This window comes from Crinia signifera, chromosome 9, assembly GCF_055691185.1.
Source record: "Crinia signifera chromosome 9, ASM5569118v1, whole genome shotgun sequence".
NCBI lineage: Eukaryota > Metazoa > Chordata > Amphibia > Anura > Myobatrachidae > Crinia > Crinia signifera.
In genome coordinates, this window is record NC_139225.1 from 121496720 (window position 1) to 121521477 (window position 24758).

Here is a 24758-nt window from a genome sequence, read left to right on the forward strand (position 1 = left end):
TCCACCATCAGTGGAGTGGGATTTAGACGGTTGATGGAGGTATTGTGTCCCCGATACCAAATCCGGTCTAGATTCCACTTCACTAGGCAGGCGATACCCGCGATGTACAGGGACCTCAGAAAAAGTGTCCTCAGTGCCCTGAAAAAAGCGGCTATACCCACTGTTCACTTAACTACAGACATGTGGACAAGTGGATCAGGGCAAACTAAGGACTATATGACTGTGACAGCCCACTGGGTAGATGCATCGCCTTCTGCAGCAGCAGCATCTCCTGCACGCCAGCTCCTTCCAAAGCAAGCTACACTGTGTATCACCGGTTTCAGTAAGACGCCGACAACCTCTTCAGAGTTGGGCGTTAAGGTTTTTTTAGCGGATCTGTTCACTTGTTCTACTTTTTTTGGATTTGAATTGTTATCGCGTATTCACACATTGTTTTTTCATCTGAATCTTCATTTTCAATTTTTGTAAATGAATTCTTCATTTCGCGTATTCGTAATCTCAGTGTATATTTCACTTTGGTATGATTTCTCTTATTCACTCTTTTAATTTCGATGCTTTTTCGCTGTTTGTTAGGATGACTTCCGCGATTTTGATTGCGCTTCTTTCTGCCGCGGAACCATGCCACATGTTAAAAATGCTTCGTATTTTTCCATATTTTTTATATTCATTTGTTCCTTTAAATGTGTTCCTTTCATTTTTCCAAGTTTCTTTACTTTTAATTGTTCTTGAATTTATTTTTGATTTTAAAGTATTATTATATTTGTCCCATGATGCACTGTCATGTGATCCATATTTTCACCCAGAATGCAGTTCTTCCCTAGTTTAGACAAGAAAAATTAACAAAAAAACAATATACTTACCACGTCTGCAGCAGGAAACAGGTTCACACAAGATTCCGGGTGTCCTCCGATATCCTTGGTACTCCTAGGCCGTTCTTCCGAAAGGAACTCCTCCTAGTCTGACATGCAAATGGCGTCTGACTACGCAGATAAAAAATTGATATAGGCGAAATAAAGGCGGGAAAGTGAAAAATATACGCCCTCTCATCGCGTGATTGGTCAGATTTCACGGGGGCGTAACACACCATTTGAAGTTAGAATATGCAAAAACTTCACCTAAGAAAAAGGATTTCGAATGCCGAATGAAACGTTAAGTTATAAATATTGAAAAATGGAAAAACAATGACAATGTCTGAATACCCCCCTTAGACTCTCCTGGGGATTTAGACTCTCCTGGGGATTTGTGTTGTCGGACAACGCCAGTAACATTGTGCGGCCCTTACACATGGACAATTTCCAGCACGTGCCATGTTTTGCCCACACAATAAATTTTGTGTTGCAGCATTTCATCAGAAGTGTCAGGAGCGTGCAGGAGATGTTTGGGGTGGCCCGCAAAATTTGTGGACACATTTGGCATTCTGCCACTGCCTGCCGAAGGCTGGAGTGGCAGCAAAAACTCCTCAACCTGCCCTGCCATCAGCTTAATGTGCAGATTCATACTGAATACAATTTCCAAAACGTCTGCCACCTTTTACCCATGACTTACCCACACAAACATGCCCCTCTCTACTCATGCCCCTCTCTACTCCCTAACACACAACCATCACCAACCTGTCCCCTCTATCCTCAAAGGCAGCCCAAAGGCACATTTTTTACTCACTAAGCTTTAGCAGGGCAAATAGGATCCCCCCTTGGCTGTGCATATTATATTGTAATTTAAAAGGTATAATGTTCATTTTTTGTATCTGTCTATATCACAACCATTGCCATTATGTTCAATGTCCACAGGGGTGTCAAACTCAAATTCATAAGGGGGCTGCATCAGCAGTTTGGTCACCCTCAAAGGGCCGGTTGTATCTATGTGTCCACTCTTTATTATCATAAATTATTGTCACTGCATTCAATTATTACTGTTTTTTGTAATAATGTAAGTAATAACTAGCAGGGAGATTGGCTGGGGGCCTGGCACAGGGCACAGTGACGTGACGTCAGATCACCCAGCAGGTGACCTGGGCCTCTGGGTTCGCAGGACTCTCGCTAGAGTTCTGGACTGGTGGTGACAGTGGGACAGATAATTATAATGACCCTGGACACAGGCAGCCGCACTGCAGATTTGTGGGCTCAGGCTGCGGCTGTGTGCTACTGGCCTGGCTCTCTGCCTGCCCGGCCACGGACTCTGGACTGGACAGACTGGTCTGGACAACAAGAGACAACACAACTGTGCCCACCCCACTGCCGAACTTACAGTAAATATACTGAACCAACTGATGCCACTGCTGCGCAGCGCGGCACCACAGGCAGGAGGCAGCTCACCGCCGGGCTGGCGTCCAAGTCCGACAGGCAGCCGCAGCAGCATGCATGTCACGGTGTCACTGGCACTGCTGTCAGGCGGGTGTGTGTCACACATGGCAGCGCCGTAGCCGCTGCCCGCTGGAGGAGCCTGGGAGGAGTCGGGCATGTCACACAGTGACACTAACAAGTCTGTGTCCACTGTCCTGCCTCCCTCCTCCTCCCAGCGAGCGCTGCAGCGGAGTGACTGTGTCACCCGGCTTCCTCACGTTGTTAGCTATGTCTCTCAGTCTTGAGTCGTCATGTGAGTGTCACTGAATGTGATGTGACACTCACACTGTGATGGCATCCCGCAGTAATGTAATTGGCGCCAGGCGGGGGTGGGTGGCGGCGGCTGCGTGGGCCACATGACGAGGTCTGGCGGGCCGGATTTGGCCCGCGGGCCTTGTGTTTGACACCCGTGTTCAATGACATACAGTGCACGAATTATCACTTACAAGTAAAACTAGCATAAAAACAGTACTAATGTGGTGTGATAAGGGAGGAGGTCCATGGGGTATGGGAGGGGGGAGACATAATGAGTTACCACATCGGGTGACACCAACCCTAGTGACGCCTCTGCTAAGCAGGGCCATAGGGAGGGGTGTGTGGGGGGTGTGTGGACTTATGGAAACATTTGGAAATTGTGTAGCACAGAGCAAACCAAATTAAAGTCAGTGCAGCTCTTCTCGAAATTAAAAGCCATTTTTCTTAGACAATTATTCCAGTTGGAATTATTTTATAGAGCAAGAGGGTTTCATATATTTCTGAGAAATCTCATCTCTCTCAATACAGTCTTGTTTCTCTTCAGTGCATATTTAAAAAAGAAAAACCCTCAATGTTGGGGAGGGGAGTGGTCATGCCTTGTCCCTATGGCAACGGCCCCTACTACTTCGGAGAATGATCCAGGCAGAGAATACTGTATTAATGGCTGTGCCCCATAGTGATGTCAGCAGGGAGACGCCCATGGGGCCACACCCCTTTCTTTCGACCGGGATGTAATATTAGCCGGCAGCTGCCAATGCAAGATGTAACATGGTGCAAAGGACACACAGACATGTCTACATAGAGAATGTTTAGCACACACAGATGGAATAATGCACAGGAGCAGAATTTTATGAACTATATATTTCATAGATTTTATTTTGTTTTATAAAGTGAATATCTTATAATAAACAGTTTCAGGTAGACAGTAATACATAACACATTAAGGGCCAGATGCACTAAGCTTCAAAAGTGATAAAATGGAGAGTGATAAAGAGCCAGCCAATCAGCTCCTACCTAACATTTTTCAAATCCAACCTGTGTCATGGCAGGTAGGAGCTGATTGGCTGGCTGTTTATCACTCTCCATTTTATCACTTTTGAAGCTTAGTACATCTGGCCCATTTACCTTGGTCTTGTATTGTGTATTCAACATTCACAGTACAAATATAAAATACCTATTTTATGTACAATTTGAAATGTTTTTTTTTTTATTTTTTATAAAAAGCTACATTATTGTAAATAACTTAATATAGTTCTAAAAACTAAAAACTAAAAAATATATTTTCATTCCTATCGGCCAAGAAATAGCTACAATCCTATTTAATATTATTGTGCAGATATAACAGAAATGTATTATATAGTACTTCAAATTATTCCTTCAGGCAACCTTGAGCTTTGGTCTCTGTAATTCACCAGTCTGGGCTATTGGCTGCTCCATGTTACGCCACATGTGATTCACTTGCATCATGGTATTAAATAAACAAACCGTTTCTGTTTCAACCATTTAATCTTTCTTGACATGTACTCAACAAATACCATATAATGTGAATGCTTTCAGTAACAGAACATGTAGGCAGTGGCATATCACCATATCCCCAGTGTCGGTCTGGAGCCAGAAGGACCCACCAGGAGAAATGCAGTGATAGGGTTGGGGCAAATTCAGGGGTGTGTCAAACTAATTTCTGCTAGTGCATGGACTGGAACCTGATCCTTAGAAGAGAAGATGGGGCCCCAGACTGGGGCCAGTTAATTTCCACGGTGCCCCTATGGGCCAGTCCAACCCTGCCCTGTACCCATTCGACAATACTTACCTCCCCGGAGTCTTACGGCAATGACAGTGACTCTGAGCACTAGGAGGTGCACAGGGCAGTAGTGAAAATCCGCTCTTAATACACCACTGCATGTATAGCAGAGGTGTCCACTGCGCTTGTAAATGAAAGCTGCTCAATATAATATGGTCAATTAAAGAGAAAAGATGAGTGCGAAAAATGAATGGTGACAAATGCAGCACAAAGTGAAGATAGATAGAAAAGGAAATGCACCTGTAAAAGAAAAATGTTATTAAAAATGTTTACAAATCTTTCAGATTTGATTTTGCTGATAATTATTGGAACCTGAACTCTCTGCCGACCTCTATGCAGCCATTGGTGGTATGTGGGCTAGAGTCCTGGATGCTGCAGTTGTTGATTGGCCGCTTGTGCCGCATGCCGGTCGTTGGTGGTATATGGGATATGGAGTGCTTGTGGCGATGTTGTTAAACCGCTCACGTCCCAAGATGTCTCTGCATCTTCTTCTGGGGGTTCGCCAGTCTTGCAGCAAGTCTCAACGCGATCTTGAAAAAGTGCACCCAGTGCACGAAACGTGTTGAGACTTGCTGCAAAATTGTGCCACCCGCCTCCTACAGCACTTAACGTCGGAGCCGAGGTCGCGGTAATGCAATGGAGAACTGGATGTACTTGTGTTCCTGGCTGTGACTGCAGTGGGCCATTGTTGGACATAGAGAACTGGAACTTGCAAGGCTTGATATACAGTGGATGAATACACTAGAGAGATGAGCTATAACTGAGAGAGGGGATGCTCTTCCACACACTTGCAGAGGGTACGCAAATGGTGGAATGAACCTCCTCTTCATATACAGTATTTGAAAGGTCCGGCTCACATATGGCATCCGCGGACACACTTCGACTGTCCTCTGGGATTTGTGACATTTGTGAACTCGCCTTTGTCTTCTTCTCATGTTTCCTTTGTTTGATTGTACTACCAGAAGGGCTACCATCATTCTGAGATGCTGTACCATCAGTCAGAAACAAAGGCCAAGGCCTTAGCCTTTCCTTCCTTTACCTGTTTGGATTTTTAATGGACCTTTGTAAAATGAAACTTCTGCTTTGATTTCACATGGCCTATAGGCATGCGCGGATTTAGGGGGGGGGGGGGGGGCACCCGGGCACGTGCCCCCCCCAGTCATTTCTGACACTTTTTTTTTTACTTTATCTCCCGCCAGCCGCCAGAGAGCATTTACACCTGGGCAGAGAGCAGAGAGCTGCCTGGCTGTATTGTCAAGATCAAGAGGACACTGCAGCAGCCCTAGGTCCCGTCCTCCTGACTCCCGGCTATTTTAAAACTTGCGCTGCTGCAGCAGCCTGTCGGGTCTGCAAGCCAATCGAACCTCGTTCGCGGTCCGGCAGCCAATCAGGAGACACCACTCCTGATTGGCTTTTGGACCGCAAGCGAGCTACGATTGGCTTGTGGACCCGGCAGGCAGCTGCAGCAGTGCAAGTTTTAAAATAGCCAGTAGTCAGGATGGGACCTAGGGCTGCTGCAGTGTCCTCTTGATCTTGACAATACAGCCGGGCAGCTCTCTGCTCTCTGCCCAGCTGTGAAGACACTAGCACCCTAGATTTATTAGCACCCGTCCCCAGCCCTAGGCAAAAATTCTACTACTGTGCGTGGCCCCTGCATCACCCCCACAGCCTGAACCCCTCACCCTGCGCCCCCACAACCTCCACACCCCTAACTCCCCACACACTGTGCCCCTTACACCCCTCATTCCCCACACCCTGCCCTCCACACCTCTCACTCCTCACCCCCTGCACCTCCACACCCCTCACTGCATTGACAAAATAACTAGTTTCCTCTGTGGTGACCGTTATCATGAGCAGACAGTAGCAATGCTGCCTGTACACCATGTAGGCGATCATATGAAGCATTGCTGTATAGTCACACCATTATAATGTGGCACCTGCTGGGGCATTGCACTGTGCAGCCTTTAATGGAGCCGGACATCACTGCGGGGGAAAGATAACGTTTAGCTATAAGCCACCCACCTGCAGCAGCAGGGAACAAAGGGGCACTTGTGGCTACTCCAGCTATTCACTGCTAACAGCACTGATCCAGCAATCCATCTGTTCTCTGCCCCTGTGCCCACTATGCTGCACAAATACTGGGTGCCCACTATGCTGCACCAATACTGGGTGCCAGTGTGCCCACCCCCGCACCGCACCTCACACACACTCACCAGGAGTCCAGGACTCACTATTCCTTTCTGCATAAGCATCATTGGCCGGGACAAAAAAAATAAATTTCCCACATGGCAATGAGCATGGAATCCCACATGGCATTGAGCATGGAATCCCATATGGAAATGAGCATGGAACCCCTGGCAACGAGCATGGAACCCCTGGCAACGAGCATGAAGGTAAGCAGCACTTATGTAGCATAATTTGTAATTGGCATTATGGTGTTTGGCATAATACGTAATGGACATATTGGCGTAATCTGTGTAGCATTATGTGAATTTTGGCTCCATCTGTGTTGCATCATGTGTAAGTGGCGGGTATAATGAAGTCTACTATTTTGTTGCATAATGTGTAGAAGTGGTATATGGTGTGGTACACTACACTCAAGATTACGCCCCCTTTTGATTGGCCCCACCCCCTTTTTCGGCGCGCGCGCCATCGGAAGGGTGGGCAATCCTCCCGGATTCAGGGGGGACCCCCGCTGCGCCCCCAACCGCGGCATTTAAATGGGTCTCAGAGGAGGGGGCGGGACTAAAATGGCAAAATCGCGTCATATTAGCCCCGCCCCCTCCACGGAGATACGTGAATTCAACTGTTTAACATCATGGGATGGGGCTTAGTGACGTCACGCTATAGCCCCCCCAGCAGCTGCTGAAACTCTCCCGGAGAGGAGAATATTAAAGTCGGCAACCCTGGTTTTTATTTTATTTATTACTTTTATTTATTTCTCTTACTTTACACTGGACACAGCCTGTCACACTGGACACAGCCCCTGGACATTGCGCCTGGACACAGCCCCTGGACACTGCCCCTGGACACAGCCCATGGACACAGCCCGTCACCCTGGACACAGCCCCTGGACAATGGACACCGCCCCTGGACACAGCTCCTGTACACTGGACACAGCTGTCACACTGGACACTGCCCCTGAACACTGCCCCTGTACACTTGACACAGCCCATCACCCTGGACACAGCCCCTGGACAATGGACACAGCCTCTGGACACAGCTCCTGTACACTGGACACAGCCGTCACACTGAACACTGCCCCTGGACACTGGACACAGCCCGTCACCCTGGACACAACCCCTGGACAATGGACATCACCCCTGGACACAGCTCCGGGACACTGGACACAGCCCGTCACCCTGGACACAGCCCCTGGACACAACCCCTGGACAATGGACACAGCCTCTGGACACAGCTCCTGTACACAGCCATCACACTGGACAATGGACACAGCCCGTCACCCTGGACACAGCTCTGGACAATGACACAGCCTCTGGACACTGCCCCTGGACACAGCTCCTGTACACTGGACACAGCCGTCACACTGGACACAGCCCCTGGGCACTGCCCCTGGACACTGGACACAGCCCGTCACTCAGGACACAGCCCCTGGACAATGGACACAGCCCGTCACCCTGGACACAGCCCCTGGACAATGGACACAGCCTGTGGACACCGCCCCGGGATACAGCTCCTGTACACTGGACACAGCCGTCCACTGGACACTGCCCCTGGACACAGCCCCTGAACACTGGACACAGCCCCTGTACACTGGACACAACCCCTGTATAAAGCCCCTGTACACTGGACACAACCCCTGTACACTGGACACAGCCCCTATCACACTGGACACAGGCCCTGTCACACTGGACACAGGCCTTGTCACACTGGACACAACCCCTGTATACAACCCCTGTACACTGGACACAGCCCCTGTACACAGCCCCTGTACACTGGACACAACCCCTGTACACTGGAGACAACCCCTGTACACAACCCCTGTACACTGGACACAGCCCCTGTCACACAGGACACAGGCCCTGTCACACTGAACACAGCCCCTGCAGCCCTTGTACACTGGACTTGTGTACAGTCAGCAGCCCCTGCGTGCAGACCCTAATTGAGTGGGCACTGCAGCACCAAACAAAAGCGTACAGCACTGAGCACAGTGCACAGATCCCAAACACCCTCTTCCCTCTCCTAGGGCAGGATGTACTAAAGGGAAAATGCAGTAAAACGGGGGTTTTACTGCATTTTCCTATGTACCAATACCCGTCCGCCCTGTTTTCGCCAGGCAGGGTATCGCCACCCTATAGAAGCCTATGGGCTTCTCTTCGCCGCCCGCCGCGTCGCCGCAACCCCGCCGCCTCACCGAACCCCCCTCTTACCTTCCCTTGGGCTTACCTTCTTGCAGGTGCTCCAGGACCCAGGAAGGTAAGCTCTTCCTCCCCCTATCAACGCAGCCGGACGTCCTTCCGGCTGCAGGGGGGAGGAAGAGGCGCCAGGGACAGCCTGCTTAGTTATGCGTGTAGGCATCAGGAGCCAGCAGGGAGGAGACGGAGACCCCCCGCAGACCACGGTACAGGTATCGCAGGGGGTCTCCGTTACCGCACCGCGATGCCAGCCGCATATGTTAGTACATATGCGCTGGCATCGCGGCGGACACCCGGCGAAGGGCGGCGATGTATATTAATACATCCCGCCCCTACAATGGAGTGAAGATGGCGGGGCGCGTGTGTGTCTTATATAAAATCCAGATCCCGCGAAAATCCGACAGCGCGATGATGACGTTTTGCCTCATTTTCGCTCCGGAATCGGGCGGGAACTCCCGAGTCAGCTCGGATCCGGACTCGGATGGCGATGTTGGGGTGGGTTCGGATCTCAAAGATCCGTACCCGCTTATCTCTACTGTATTCTAATGTTTATTGGGTTTTTCTTTGTAATGTTGTGCTGTTTTCGCTTTTGGTGGTAATTATTATTTGTTCTAAAAAACTCACCCTGAAAGTGCATTATAGTAATATAAAATCGAGTTGTACTTTTTATGAAGTGTCAGTCTGTGTCTGCAATCAAAGGGGAGAAATACCACTTGCCTCTCTGTCACGGTGTGCTTGAGACAAAGGAAAATAAGACTTACAGTAAGAAAAGAATAAGAAACTTCAGGTGAAATTTACTAAGATGTGAAATACACTTCACAGGTCATGTTGCTATGGCCAACCAATCAGAAGCTACTTCTTATTTATTTACCACCCTCTAGAAGATAGTAGACAGTATGTGATTGGTTTCCCATACCAACATGACCTGTGAAGTGTATTTCACATCTTCGTCAATTTCACCCTTTGTGTCCACCGGTTTCAAGCACATCTCAACTACCTGGGTAGTACATTACATATATATGGGAAATGCGATCTGCTTACTAATGAAAGGGTTTGAAGCAGTTTTTCAGGAAAATTGCTCTAAAAGCCCTTTAATTCATTTAAGTCAAATGAAAATAATGTTAGCCCCGTTTGCTAAAATTGGCCCTAGTGTGGTAAGCTTTGCCTGTGATAAATAACATTGTGAAACACAAATATGCTTTCTGTATACCTTCATTTACAAATATCAGCTTAACGGTGCTTTGTACTGTAACATCGTATTTGACCAACAACATTGCATAGTTATGCATAGTGCACTTAGGAACCTGTTTATCATTATTTCACCAAGATAAAAAGGAAGTATATTGCATCACCATGACAACAAAGGAAGTGTTTATTCTCATCACTTTTTGTGATAATAAATGACCGTTTCAATTACATTTCTAAAAAAAATACAATGAGAATTGTTGCTGCCCTGGGAATAGGGAATAGTAGCAGCAGTCCATCAGAGAGAATATAGGCATGCCTATATTCTCTCTGATGGACTGCTGCTACTACTTGTTGCTGGCTTGACAAAGACCCCTAGAGGGTCGAAATGTTGACATTCTAACTATTGCCTGTAGGGCTGCCATCAGAATTTATGATGCCCAAGGCAGGGCCCCCAGCCCCTGTTGTTACTAACAATTACATGAACAGCAGGCTGAGTAATTTACAGGGGCAGATTGGGATTTAACACCAGCCCAGAAAATGTGGCTGGGTGTATGTGTGGATAGGGTTAGGCAAGGGTTGGGTGTGTGTATATATTGATAGGGTTAGGGTGTGCGGCTGGGTGTGTGTGTGTGTGTGGATAGGGTTGGGCTACGGGAGTGTGTGTGTGTGTGTGTGTGTGTGTGTATGGAAAGTGTTAGGCTATGTATGTGTGTGTGTGAATGGATAGTGTTATGCTATATCAGGGTTGCCGACACTAAGATTCTCCTCTCCGGGAGAAGCCCGGAGAGGAGAGTTTCAGCAGCCGCTCAGGGGGCGGGGCTTACTAGTGACATCACTAAGCCCCGCCCCCATGTTGTTAAAGCAGCTAATTCAGTGATCTCCGTGGAGGGGGCGGGGCTAAAATGACGCGATTGTGCCGTTTTAGCTCCGCCCCCTCCTCTGAGACCCGAGGATTGCGGCATTTTAATGCCGCAATCCGGGGGTCAGCGGGGGTCCCACCTGAATCCGGGAGGGTTGCCCACCCTTCCGGGGGCCGGGAGGGGGTACCCGATTTTCGGGAGACTCCCGGAAATTCCGGGAGGGTCGGCAACCCGGTGCTATATATATGTGTGTGTGTATGTATGGATAGGGTTAGGCTGTGTGTGTATGTATGGATAGGGTTAGGCTGCGGCTAGGTGTTTGTATGGATACGGTTAGGCTGGGGGTGTATGGGTAGGGTTAGGCTATGGGTGGGTGTATGGACAGAGTTAGGCTGCGGATGGGTGTGTGTGTATGGATAAGGTTAGACTACAGGTGTGTGTGAATGGATATGGGTAGGCTGCCAGAAGGTGTACAGTTTGGGTTAAGCTGCAGGGAGAGTGGGGTGTGCGGTTAGATTTATGATGGGGTTATGTTTATGGTTAGGGTAAGGCTACGGGAGATACAGTTAGGGATAGGCTGGGAGGTGTGTATGGTGAGGGTTAGGCTGGGAGGAGGTGCACGGTTAGAGTGAGGCAGCAGGAAAAGGGGTTCTATGATTAGGGATAGGCTGTGTGGGAGGTGTATGGTAAGGCTTAGGCTGGGGTGGTGGTGTATGGTTAGGCTGTGGGGGGAGGGGGGTTAGGGTTAGTTGACTAACCTAGCCATCCTATGATTGTAATTACACTGCTTGATGCTCCACGCTGCTATGGTCCCCGGGATATCTCTTCTGCAGCCTTGTTCTTCTCCTTTTCTGCTCCAGCTTCTGTGCTATATTTCCTTCGTCACTGCGAATGTCGGAACACGCTGTTCTTCTGCTCCACGGCTGAGTGTGACTGCTCTAATCTGTCCTGGTTCCTTGGATCAGCGCACAGCTCAGCTCACTCAGGGGTAGATTTATTAAGCTAAAGTGAAAAAGTGTCTGGTTTTTATCACCGGCCAATCAGCTCCTACCTGTCATTTTTCAAACCAAGCCTGTAACTTCACATATAGGTTTAGCCGGTGATAAAAACCAGACAGTTTATCACTTCACCTAGCTTAATAAATCTGCCCCTCAATCCGGAGTCCTTGGTGGGGTGGGCGTGGCAGCCTTCCCGGCACGCAGGCACTGAAGAGGGCAGGCGACGGTAGTCTAGAAAGGGCCCAGGGACACTGCACACAGTGAGCTCTTAAGCTCTGTGATCTGCGAGATGCGTAAATATACTGTAGGAATTGCTGTTGAGGGGTTGTTGGCAGGCTGTGTGCGGCTGTGCTGCGGGCTGGCGACCACCCGTGGATTTTATTGGGGGGAGAATGGCAGCCATGCGGGTGACCCGGGCCCGCCCCACACTCAGGGTGGCTGGGCCCAGGACAGTGTCCCCTTAGCACCCCCCTAATGGTGGCCCTGATTGCCTGTATGGATTAAAAGAGAACTTTGACTACTAATTTGTTGGTGAGTTCTCTTAGATATCACTTCCATCAGCCCCTGCAGCAATAAGTACAGTACCTGTGTTTGAAGACAGGTGGCGTTACTGAGGAAGTTGGTATTATTATCTTGTACTACCATCTTTCAAACAACAACATACTAAATTTCAGCTTGAGTCATAGATTATTTTTTTTCCCACCATGACAAGGCTCCAGCTCCCTCATCCGGAATAATTGCGGCCAAATTGCATGAATTGCACTATGAATTGTTGCCGCATCCACCGTACTCACCTGACTTGGTTCTCTGCAACTTCAATCTATTCCCTAACCTGAAATCGTGGCTTGCGGGAAAAAAATTCACTTCAAATGAGGAGGTCATCGTCGAGACAGAAGCCCATGTGGAGTTTGACAAATCATATTTTTTAGAGGGTTTGCAAAAAAGGCAGGGACATTGGGAAAAGTGTATTGCCGTGAAAGGAGATTATGTTGAAAAAGAAATAAAGGTACTTATGTAATATCTGGGCTCCCGGTTTTCTTATGAGACCGTGTCCGCTCGCCACGCTTCAGGCACGGTGCCTCGCTGCGCTCGCCACACTATATAAAATCAACTCCATGCGTAGTTGGATAGTAGGGGTATGAAAAAATGGGGTGCATTTAACATGGGAGTCCAGATAATACATAAGTACCGAAATAAAACATTTTGTGAAAAATTTTCATTTTCATTCTTAACAGAATACATAATGTTGTTTTAGGTGATATATTTTTTGGGTACTTGTGTAGTTTCATGGCGCCACTGCCAAGGATCGCATTGCATGCAAATCGAGGGGGTGCTGAATACACAGTAAGTAATCCGCGTCCCCTCACGGGGCTCACTGTGCTCGCCATGCTTCGGGCTCATTTTACGCATCCCCTCACGGGGCTCGATGCACTCGCCATGCTTTGAGCTGAAGTAGATAGTGGGAGTGTGCTAAATCGCATCGCATGCAAATCGTATGTAAATCGCATGCGATACGCAGGCAGTGGCGCCGTGAAACTAAACAAGTACCATTTTTTGTAATCTTTATATTTTGAAAATTGTGCGGCCCTCTCACCCCCAGGGTGGAGTGATAATGAAATTTGCATTAAATTGCATCAATGTAGCCTCCCTCCCCACTTTACAATGATGTAATGGTATTGTAAAGTAGGGGGCAGGGCTATAATGTTGCTATGCTGATTGGCTGCTCCAGAGGGAGCAGCCAAAAAGTTGGTAACTATGGGTCCAGTTCAGTCCCACTCATAGCGAGCTGAATTTGTCCTAATGGTTGGGGCTTGTGCATTCATAAGCACGAATATGCGCATCTGCAAATACGGCTTCGACGAGTTTCACACTTGCTAGAGCCATTCGCTCCAGGTGGAGCGGGAAGGGAGAGTTTACCTGTTCGCTAGGCTGCCAACATATGCAGCCTAGGAAACAGGTCTGAATCAGGCACTATGTTCCCGACTGTGCACTGATACTTCGGTCTATTCTCTACAACGCATTTTATGTAAATTATCATGCATGCACTAGCAGTATTTACTAAATACATTTAGCAAGGTCCATACCATGCTGTCACTAATGGTTAACCAAGACTCTATTGCAGCTGGCCACAACCTGTCTGGAGACTGGCCACACCCTTTATCATGGGCCCCTATCATTGCATTCCCCCGATGGGCCCTTAATGCCCCAGTCCGGCACTAAGACAGGTGTGAGTGCAACCAGGCTGTATCGCCAGCAGAGGGAAATGAGTTCAAAGTAGCTTCAAATAAAGCATATTTATTATTATATGCCTTCATTATAAGTTTAAACAACTGTTTTCAATGTTTTTTTTTTCTATTATAAAGTTTACCAGTGTCAACACATATACATCAAATGTGCTTTCAGCATGTACAGTGATGGTAAAAGCAAATTTGTAGATAAGAAGCAAGGAACATCCAGTGGTTAGTTACACTATGTTTTCTAGGCGCTGCAATGTCCTTGTTAAACCTCAAGTGTGAGGAACTAGGGGCTGTACATTGAACAAAAACAAAATGTGGACATGAGAATAGTACAGAACGTTCATATAACAGCATGTCATAATTACCCAAAACACTGGTTATTCTGTCTTGTTTAAGGTTTGTTACATAGATCAAAGAGAACATGGATCACAAATTCTACTTGCAAATTGCAGTATTATCAAACAGCTAACATTCTTATGGGCCCTACACACGTAGCGATGTCAGGTCATTTTCTGAGCGATGTTACTTAATTTAACTACATCATTCAGAAAATTCCCCCTTAATAAATAGACCTGTAATCCGCGAGGTTCTTCGCTTAGTTATGGCCATAAGTAACGGCTTGCCCACCGCGACCAGGTGACCTCATTAGTCGGGCAAGTCCCTAACATTTTGGGGGGTACAAATCTAGGGCTCAGGGCACCCCAAAATGGTGCAGCTGAGTGACCCCAGGGCAACACAAGACTGAAAGAAATATATATAGTGAAACAAAGTGAGGATAGGTTAGTGAGAGAGGCTGCTAAAAGATAGCAGGGGTAAGTAAGTGAGAGGTAAAAAAATGAGAGATAAAGTAGTGAGAGGTGAAGTAGTGAGAGGTAAAGGTTAGAAATGAATTACATTGAAATAAAACACACAATAGGGATGAAAGTGAAAATGAAAATAAGTGTTAATTTGTGTCGCTCCTGAGGCCAAACAGCCACACCAGTCCAGGGGGGCCCACAACCCAGAAATGCACCCCCCCATCTGATAATCCATTAAACATTTGTGCAGGTCTCACCTTGCTCTGCATGCAGTCTAAGAAATGTCAGGAACCTAATTAAAACCAATATATAGGACAGGTGGGCGTGGGTGCTACCACCAGGCGCAGAAGGGGTCTCTGGCCTTCTAATGTGTATGGAAATACACGGCATTAGATATACAGGGGTGGGGTCCTGGGGTGCACACCAATTGAGAGGTGCGACCCTGCGGAGACCTTTCAGTAGAACTGCATACAAAGTCAAAAGGTGCAGGTGCACAAATTAAACTCCCAATTTCAAAATTTTTGCAATAAAATTTTGCATTTTTAGCGAGGTTCTTCGCTTAGTTATGGCCATAAGTAACGGCTTGCCCACCGCGACCAGGTGACCTCATTAGTCGGGCAAGTCCCTAACATTTTGGGGGGTACAAATCTAGGGCTCAGGGCACCCCAAAATGGTGCAGCTGAGTGACCCCTGAAAGAAATATATACATTTCTTAGACTGCATGCAGAGCAAGGTGAGACCTGCACAAATGTTTAATGGATTATCAGATGGGGGGGTGCATTTCTGGGTTGTGGGCCCCCCTGGACTGGTGTGGCTGTTTGGCCTCAGGAGCGACACAAATTAACACTTATTTTCATTTTCACTTTCATCCCTATTGTGTGTTTTATTTCAATGTAATTCATTTCTAACCTTTACCTCTCACTACTTCACCTCTCACTACTTTATCTCTCATTTTTTTACCTCTCACTTACTTACCCCTGCTATCTTTTAGCAGCCTCTCTCACTAACCTATCCTCACTTTGTTTCACTATATATATATTTCTTTCAGTCTTGTGTTGCCCTGGGGTCACTCAGCTGCACCATTTTGGGGTGCCCTGAGCCCTAGATTTGTACCCCCCAAAATGTTAGGGACTTGCCCGACTAATGAGGTCACCTGGTTGCGGTGGGCAAGCCGTTACTTATGGCCATAACTAAGCGAAGAACCTCGCTAAAAATGCAAAATTTTATTGCAAAAATTTTGAAATTGGGAGTTTAATTTGTGCACCTGCACCTTTTGACTTTGTATGCAGTTCTACTGAAAGGTCTCCGCAGGGTCGCACCTCTCAATTGGTGTGCACCCCAGGACCCCACCCCTGTAGACCTGTAATCCCTTGTTGAACACTGGTAAACTATACATTTTACAATTTTCAATGGATTCAGGTGTTCTAACCCCAGTGCTATCAGGTGTAATACTTTGATTTAGTTATAGCTTTCTTTTGACTAAACAGTAAATCATACTTGGCTACCCTCCCGGAATGGCCAGGAGGCTCCCAAAAATCAGGTCCCCCTCCCGGCACCCCTGGGAAGGTGGGCAAGTCTCCCGCATGCTCCCCAAAGCCCCCACCCCCCCACCTCATGTGCATCAATACACTCATGAATACATCATGCATTTTTTCTGTGCAATTTTATCACTTGCCTGTGCAAGCTATTTTGAGGTTATCCTATTTCCATTCATCCCTGAATTTTTTTATTCTTTATTATTCCATTTATGTTTTATCTTTATTACTTATATTCCAAATATACTTTAATTCTGAAGTTCACTTCAGCGTTGAATAAATATTATATTTTTATATACAGGTTGAGTATCCCTTATCCAAGATGCTTGGCACCAGAAGAATTTTGGATAACTGATTATTCCGTATTTCAGAATATTTTATATTTCAGTTATGTTTCTTGAAGTATCTTGCATTTATGCTGTATAAACTCATGAAATACACACAAATATATTTATTTGTGGATAAAACAAGGTTTCAAAACATGAAACAAAGTTTGTGTACTATCTCAGATACTGAATTTGGATGCCAAGCAATCATTTTCTTGCAGATATCTAGTGCCAGTTACATTTTATTTCCACAGTAGTTACAGATGTCCCAAGCAGGTTTCACTTTCTGGAATGTATGGTTTTCAGAATAATTTGGATAACGGATACTTAGATAAGGGATACTCAACCTGTATTGAGTGCTTTCTCTTACATTGGGAATAGCATCCCTAATTAGACAACACTTTTTCTAAACTTTTTCTAAACACTTTTTCTAAACTTCTGCTCCATCAACACTGAGGTTACAAATGAATGTCCAAGACAAATATCACATTTATAATAGATGAGTTTGATCCTGAAGGATTTGTTTATCCACATGCACCATACGCTACAGTAGACACTATAGTGTTTGTTCCCTGTAGCCCTAACTGCGTATCCTGAGGACCACCCACCAGAAGGTCTGAAAGACATCATTGTATCCAGCAATCACTTGTGGGCAACAGTGCAATATTATCAAGGCTTGATTATATCCAAGAATCGGAGAACATACATCACATTGAGTGCCTATTTTTGTATTAACAAAGTGTGTGTACATTGTATTGGTTTTCCTCTCTGTGTGGTAAAATTACCAGCACACATCGAAACTAAAGACTGGAGAAGAGCTGGAACACAAACTATGTAATTCTGCTACTTCCTTAGAACATAATGGTTTAGTTCCAAAGTTCTAGCTACATACTACAAACCTTCAGTGTACCTTCTTCTGTAGGGCAAGACCTATTTGATTCCTTTTAACTACCTTATCATTCATCAAGACTCACAATACATGTACAGCATGGAACAATTAGCACTCCAGGCAGAGTGGTTCCAACTTATCCTGAGATCAAATCTCACAGTGCATTATACTTATAGATGGCAGCTACAACATGACATATTATTAAGCATATTATGAAGAACACATCCAGAAATATACAGTAACAATAATCTATTACCAGTATAGGTTTGTCACAGTTCATCCTTTGAATTGTCTCTGAAGTACGGTATATAAGACAGTGAGTTACTGCTCCTTTCTGAACAAGAAAGGCACTAGCGTCACATCCATATTTGGAATATGCCCACATATGATGGTTCCTTAAACCCAGTCCTGAGGCTTGATGGCCCAGTACCATGTATATTGGCCTGTACCCATTAAATAAATCCTACCATAGCTTACTTACTTAAACACAGGTGGATTTATATTTCATATCAACTGGTGCTTAGCACTGAATCAGTTGAGTAGGCAACTGGTGCTTAGCACTGTATCAGTTGAGTAGGCTACTCCAAGGAACTCTACCAAAATTGTTCTTTGAGCATTCTGACAGGGGGCATTAACAATGCTTTGAAAATCATGTCAATAGGGCAAGCCTGTCACACATGGATCTGGTCATTTTGTCACTGTGAAGTGTTCTGCTCCGAGAATGCACTCCATAACCTCTTTTTTTTTGCCACTGTGAAGAAGTAATTATCAACATGGGACATCTGCAAATGTCACGATGTTCCAACCTAACTTTCATCGCTATTCTGGTTCTCCAGCGCAGGATCTACTTCAGACTTCTCATGTAAGCTTCCTGACTTTTTCCTTTTATTGTCCGGGAAGATACTTGTAACTGACTGTTTTCTAAAGGTAGAAAGTCTCCTTCGAAAGTTTTCCCCTGAGAAGAAGTAAAGCATGGGATCAAAGCAGCAATTAGAGGCAGCGAGGGCCAGTGTTATCACCACCTTCTTCTGCTCCCAGACCTCTGCGCTACAATCATTTCTGCTCTTTACTGCATTGAGGTGTATTGTCCGCTGGATGTGATACGGCATGAAACTTAGAAAGAACACAAACATGACAATAATTATCATCCGGATTGCTTTCTTCCTGGAAGCCTGCTGTTTCTTAAGAGAGTTTTTCAGCAATGTCCTTATAATCATAGTATAGCAAAACAGTATAATCAGAAATGGGATGATGAAGCCAATGGTCAGGGAGACATAGTTGAGGATGAGAACCATTTGCCTCTTTGTTTTGGAAGGAGGATGCTCAAAACACTTTGTTGTATTTCCATGTTTGTGCGACCCTGATATAAGGAAAGGTGAACTTGTCAAAGTGACAAACAACCATATTCCAACACAAACCCATTTGGCTGTCTTCACAGATACAAACTTGAGGTTTTTCACTGGGAAGACTATTGCCAAGAAGCGAGAGAAGCTCATGGCTGTCAGGAGGAAAATACTGCAATACAGGTTGACGTAGAAGACGTAGGAGCTGATTCTACACAAGACATCACCAAATAACCACTGTCCTTTCCGGACATAGTAGACCACTCTCAGGGGGAGAGTGCAGATGAAGAGCAGGTCGGAGATGGCCAAGTTCAGCATGTAGATGTGGAAAGCTGTTCTCGTTCTGTAGGTTTTTAGAAGAACAAACAAAGCAAAACTGTTCCCGGTGAGACCAAAGAGGGTAAACATGGAGTATGCCGTAGAGTACACTTGGTTACGAAACTCATCAATGCTACAATTTGATGTATTCGACATGGCTTCTTCCAGAGGATATAAAGATGACATCTACAAAAACAAAGGCATTGTATTTAAATATATATATATATATATATATATATATATATATATATATATATTGGAGACAGTTGGGAGGTAGGTATTCAATATATCATAATGTGCATTAGAGATGATGTAACAACATTTGTGGTACTTGTTTCCTAGCACGGCGCCCATCGTATGCCATTGCATACCACTAATTAAGGTATGCGATGGGATGCGATGGGACCCGAAGAGCCGCACTGTACAATTTTAATATTGCATGCCATTACAATGGCATGCAATGCGATATTTAATTGTACAGGCACCCTGATGGGTGATTACTATGTTAAATGCACCCCCATTGTTAACGCCACCCCCACTATCAACGCCAACCCGAAGCGCGGAGAGCGCAGCGAGCCCGCGAGGGGTGGCGCTACGCGTCCTCCGACCTTTACATACCCCCATTATCCACGTCAGCATGGAGTTGATTTTATATAGTGTGGCGAGCGCAAAGAGCCACCGATCCCGAAGCATGGCGAGCGCTGCGAGCCCCGCAGAATACATGTGAAGTAATCCGCGTCCCCTAGCGGGGCTCGCTGCGCTCACCACGCTTCAGGCTCAGTGGCTCGCTGCGCTTGCCACACTATATAAATCGACTCCACACCGACGTGGATAGTGGGGGTATGAAAAGGTTGGAGGACGCGTACCACCGCCCCTCGCGGGCTCGCTGCGCTTGCCACGCTTTGGGTTGCCATTCATAGTGGGGGTGGCGTTAACAATGCGGGTGCATTTAACATAGTAATCACCCATCAGGGTGCCTGTACAATTAAAAAATAGTTTTAATCGCATCGCATGTGATCGGGTCGCATGCGATGCAATCAAAACGATGGCATAAGATGAAAATCGTGGGCGCCGTGCTAGGAAACAAGTACCACATTTGTTATAAACGCATACATAAGTTATTTAGCATTTTGCAATATATCCACTTGTCCTGCTGGTAAAAACTCTTCTACTGAAATTACAAAACATCATATAGCAATAGGCACAAGCTCAATTTGGTAAAAATTATGACACTGCATGTACATTACCGTTCAAAAGTTTGGGGTCACTTTTCCTCTTTTTATATAAAAGCACTGTTTTTTCAATGAAGATAACATTAAATTAATCAAAAATAAACTACACGTATATACATTGATAGTGTGGTAAATGACTATACTAGATGCAAATGTCTAGTTTTCAATGGAATATCTACATAGGTGCATAGAGGCCCATTTCCAGCAACCATTACTCCAGTGTTTTAATGGTACATTGTGTTTGCTAATCACATTAGAAGACTAATGAATGATTAGAAAACCCTTGTGCAATTATGTTAGCACAACTGAAAACAGGTTTGCTCATTAGAGAAGCTATAAAACTGGCCTTCCCTTGAGCTAGTTAAGTATCTGGAGCATCACATTTGTGGGTTCGATAATACTCTCAAAATGCCCTTAAAAATGGAACTTTCATGTGAAACTCGACAGTCTATTCTTGTTCTTCAAAATGACGGCTATTCCAAGTGAGCAATTGTCAAGAACCTAAACATTTCCTACAACGGCGTGTAATACTCCCTTCAGAGAACAGCACAAACAGGCTCTTCCTAGAGTAGAAAGAGAAATTGAAGGCCCTGTCGCACAACTTAGCAAGAAGGCAAGTACATTAGAGTCTCTAGTTTGAGAAATAGATGCCTCAAAGGTCCTCAACTGGCAGCTTCATTAAGGGTAGCCATAAAACGCAAAAAAATAAAAAATAAAAAGGAAAAGATTAATATGGGCAAAAGAGCACAGACCATGGACAGAGGTAGATTGGAAAAAAGTGTTATGGACAGAAGAATCAAAGTTTGAAGTGTTTGGATCACACTGAAGAACACTTGTGAGATGCAGAACAAGAAAAAAAGATGTTGGAAGAGTGCCTGACGCCATTTGTCAAACATGGTGGAGGTCTGGGGATGGGGCTGATTTGGTGCTGGTAATGTGGGAGATTTGTACAAGGTAAAAGGGATTTTGAATAAGAAAGGCTATCACTCCATTTTGCAACACCATGCCATACCCTGTGGACAGTGCTTGATTGGAGCCAATTTCCTCCTACAACAGGACAATGACCTCCATATTATTCAATAACTACTTAGGGAAGAACAAGGCAGCTAGTATTCCATCTGTGCAATGCCTGAAATACCGCATTGCATGGCCACGAGGATGCAATCGTCTTTACACCCCCAAAGATGACCTTCATCCATAACTCTGCCCCTTCTGCCCCTTTCTCATCCCTTCAGTGGCCCCGCCCCCCTGCCTCAAGTAACTGGCTGCCCTCTCCCGGAGAAGGCAGCCAGAAAGTGTGCAACCCTGGTCTAACTGCTATTTTACAAGATGTGTTTGTCAAATGACAGGAGCGGACTGGTTGGTAATTTATCTCTCTCTAAAAGCAATGCATTGGTGCATCTACTACCTAATGGTATCTGCTACCATTCATTCTAAAGATATAAAAAAAGAATGTGGCAGGAAAGAAGAGGGAACCTAATGATAATCTGACCCTCAGGAAAAGAAGTACAGTAAATAAAGTACAGACTGCTGCTTTTCTTTATCACCTGCTCTTCATTTTCACTAGTTACACAATGTATGAAGACGTTAACTGTCTAAAACGACAAAGATAAATCATGTTACAGATATTTTGGGGATGTTTGATTTGCCAATAAACAGCGAGTTATGTACCTGCGTGATCATTTCTAACATCTGAATTCCTGCAGAGGGTCCTCTGTGCCAGCTGCAAGGTCCAAGGAGTCTTTCTGGCAGCACAACTGTTCCCTATGAGAACATGGAGTATTCCACTTTACACCGAAGATCCTAAACATCAAGGAAAAAAAGTAATTAATTGGCCTTTTCCTTACAACTATGTACATGATAGAGGTTATGCATAGAAATGTAGCATGCTCACTGAATGCCCCATTAATTTGTGGGTGCGCCTAGATTTACACGATATATGCGTGTACTAGTGGGCACATGCAATTATCGGCACCAGGGAACCGCATTAAATACAATATGCAATCAGGGCAGCCAAGAGGAATACCGGGCCTGGTAAAATTGTGGGGGTGTGGCCTAAGTGTGGGAGGTGTGGGCACCTCCCGCACATAGGCCACACCCCCAAAATGTTTAGAGGAGGGTGAAAGAAAACTCTAAAAACTGTAATCTCAGCAGCACCACACACCTACAGCATGTGCTGTGCTGACAGCAGGCTCAGCATGACCTCTCACGCTGTCAGTGAGACACTCATGCTGAGCCTACCATCAGCACAGCACATGCTGTAGAAGTGTCTGCTGCTGTTACTACCTGTGAGGGATGGAGGACAAAGCCATGCTGCACCGCAAGTGGGGCAGATGTAACGTGCAGAGAGAGAAAGTTAGATTTGGGGGAGTTATTTTGTTTCCGTGCAGGGTAAATATTGGCTGCTTTATACTTTCACTGCAATTTAGATTTCAGTTTGAACACACCTCAAAAAAAAAGAAAAAAAAATATATACAGTATATAAAAATAAGCATCAAACAGACTGGCACTCTCTCCACACCGTCATTTGGCTGCGTGCCACTCAGCACGGCACTGCAGCAACTGGATTCAAACAGTTTTATTTCCTCTACGTTTCGGGGCAATCCGCCCCGTCTGCACATGTCCTCCTGAAGACGGGCGAATTGCCCCGAAACGTAGAGGAAATAAAACTGTTTGAATCCAGTTGCTGCAGTGCCGTGCTGATTTTCTTACCTATTGGTGTTGGAGATCGAGGAAGCTATATATATACAGATGGGGCAGGTCCCATCTTGGTAGGGGATGGTGATGGCGACGCCAGCCGCCATCCCCCGCCAGCACCATATCGATTGCGAGAAGGGGACGCGCACGCACGAGAGGCGCGCGCGTCCCCTTCCAACGGCGCTTCCAGCTGCTCCCCCAGGTCCCCGCCGGCTTGTCGACGGTAACCCGGGGTCCCCGCCGCCTGCCCACACCCCACCTAACCCCCCCTAACCCTGTCCATCTCCCTGAGGCGGAGACGGACAGGGTTCCCTTCGCCCCACCGACGGAGATTGAGGCGCGTGTGCGCGTGAGACGCACGCACGTCTCAGTCTGATGGCTGGCGAGGCTGCTGGCGGTTCGCCAGCGGAGACGTTCTGGCGATTTGCCAGCTAGGAAGAGGCCTGCCCCATCTGTATTCAGCGGATTTCCTGACTAAACAGTGTTTTTCTTTATTTCCATTTCTCTTATCCCATGCATGTAACGTGCTAGTTCCCTGCTCTGTGTGGGAAGGAAACAGGGTTTCTGTTAATTTCATTATTATGTCAGGAAATTTTTTCATGTACCTAATATTCCATGCTCGGAAATGCTGGCCTGCTAACAAGTATTTGTGAAATGAAAACATGAATTCAATATGCTAATGTGTTCTTTAACTGTTAAGAAGGGAAAGGTTGTAAGAAACCATAGAAATACTGTTAGCTGAAATTCATCCAAATTTTGTCCCAATAGACATGCATTTTCCTCATAAAAATAAAAATAAAAAAAATAAGGAAATTAACTCCCCAACCTTTGTACAGGTTTTGATGTCACAGGGTGGATGTTTACAGTTCAAAACAAAATATGAAAAGAAATGTGCAACCTGCTCTTCTTCCCAAATCCTTAACCAGTCACAACTCTATGGGCCCCATACATTAGCAATCACAATTAATGGATTTCCAGATCCAGGGATTTTTTGGCCAGATAAATGGATTCTACAATCTATTTGACTTGCCCACACATTACAGATTTATTTCAGTGATCGTCAGATTTTTCCATCTAAAGATTGCATGAAGAAGATGAATTGGGAATGCCCACACATATAAAAAAGAACCTCAGATAATACCAGATTAATAAGCATGTTTAAAAATCTGATTCAGCAATCGATTGGCGATCCCGATCAATTTTTGATCAGGATCGCCAAGAGGGGAGCCCACACATCTAAGATTAATTGTGGCAATCATCTCCATATCTCAGGATTGTCACAATTAATTGCTGATGTATGGGGCCCATAACACTATGTGCTGTCTCTTAATTGTTTGTTATTGTGAATAACTCATCTGTCTAAATAACATCACATGTCAGTTAAAGGTCAAATTAACTCGACTCCATGTGCAGGACTTGTTTACAGGCCTCTATAAAAGCATCTGCATGTGTACTAGTCTGTCACTATATTATTGGAGAGCCACAGTGCTGTATGGTGGTACCAGGAACGTTTTAGGACAAGATGAAGACAATTTGAACCCTCCTCCATTGTGCAGTGCTGCACTAT

General features: G+C 45.8%; 1 protein-coding gene across 1 annotated transcript in view; it reads right to left on the minus strand.

Annotated features, from left to right (window-relative positions):
- Positions 1 to 16203: 16203 nt before the first annotated feature.
- The window catches only part of CYSLTR1 (cysteinyl leukotriene receptor 1), a 41919-nt gene continuing 33364 nt past the window's right edge, over positions 16204 to 24758 (minus strand). Inside the window, exons 2-3 of the mRNA XM_083159616.1 lie at positions 22166 to 22297; positions 16204 to 19448 (exon numbers count right to left, since the gene is read on the minus strand). Coding sequence (XP_083015742.1) covers positions 18408 to 19448; positions 22166 to 22186 — 1062 coding nt within the window. The 5' untranslated portion in view covers positions 22187 to 22297 and the 3' untranslated portion in view covers positions 16204 to 18407. The remainder of the gene's footprint in view (positions 19449 to 22165; positions 22298 to 24758) is intronic.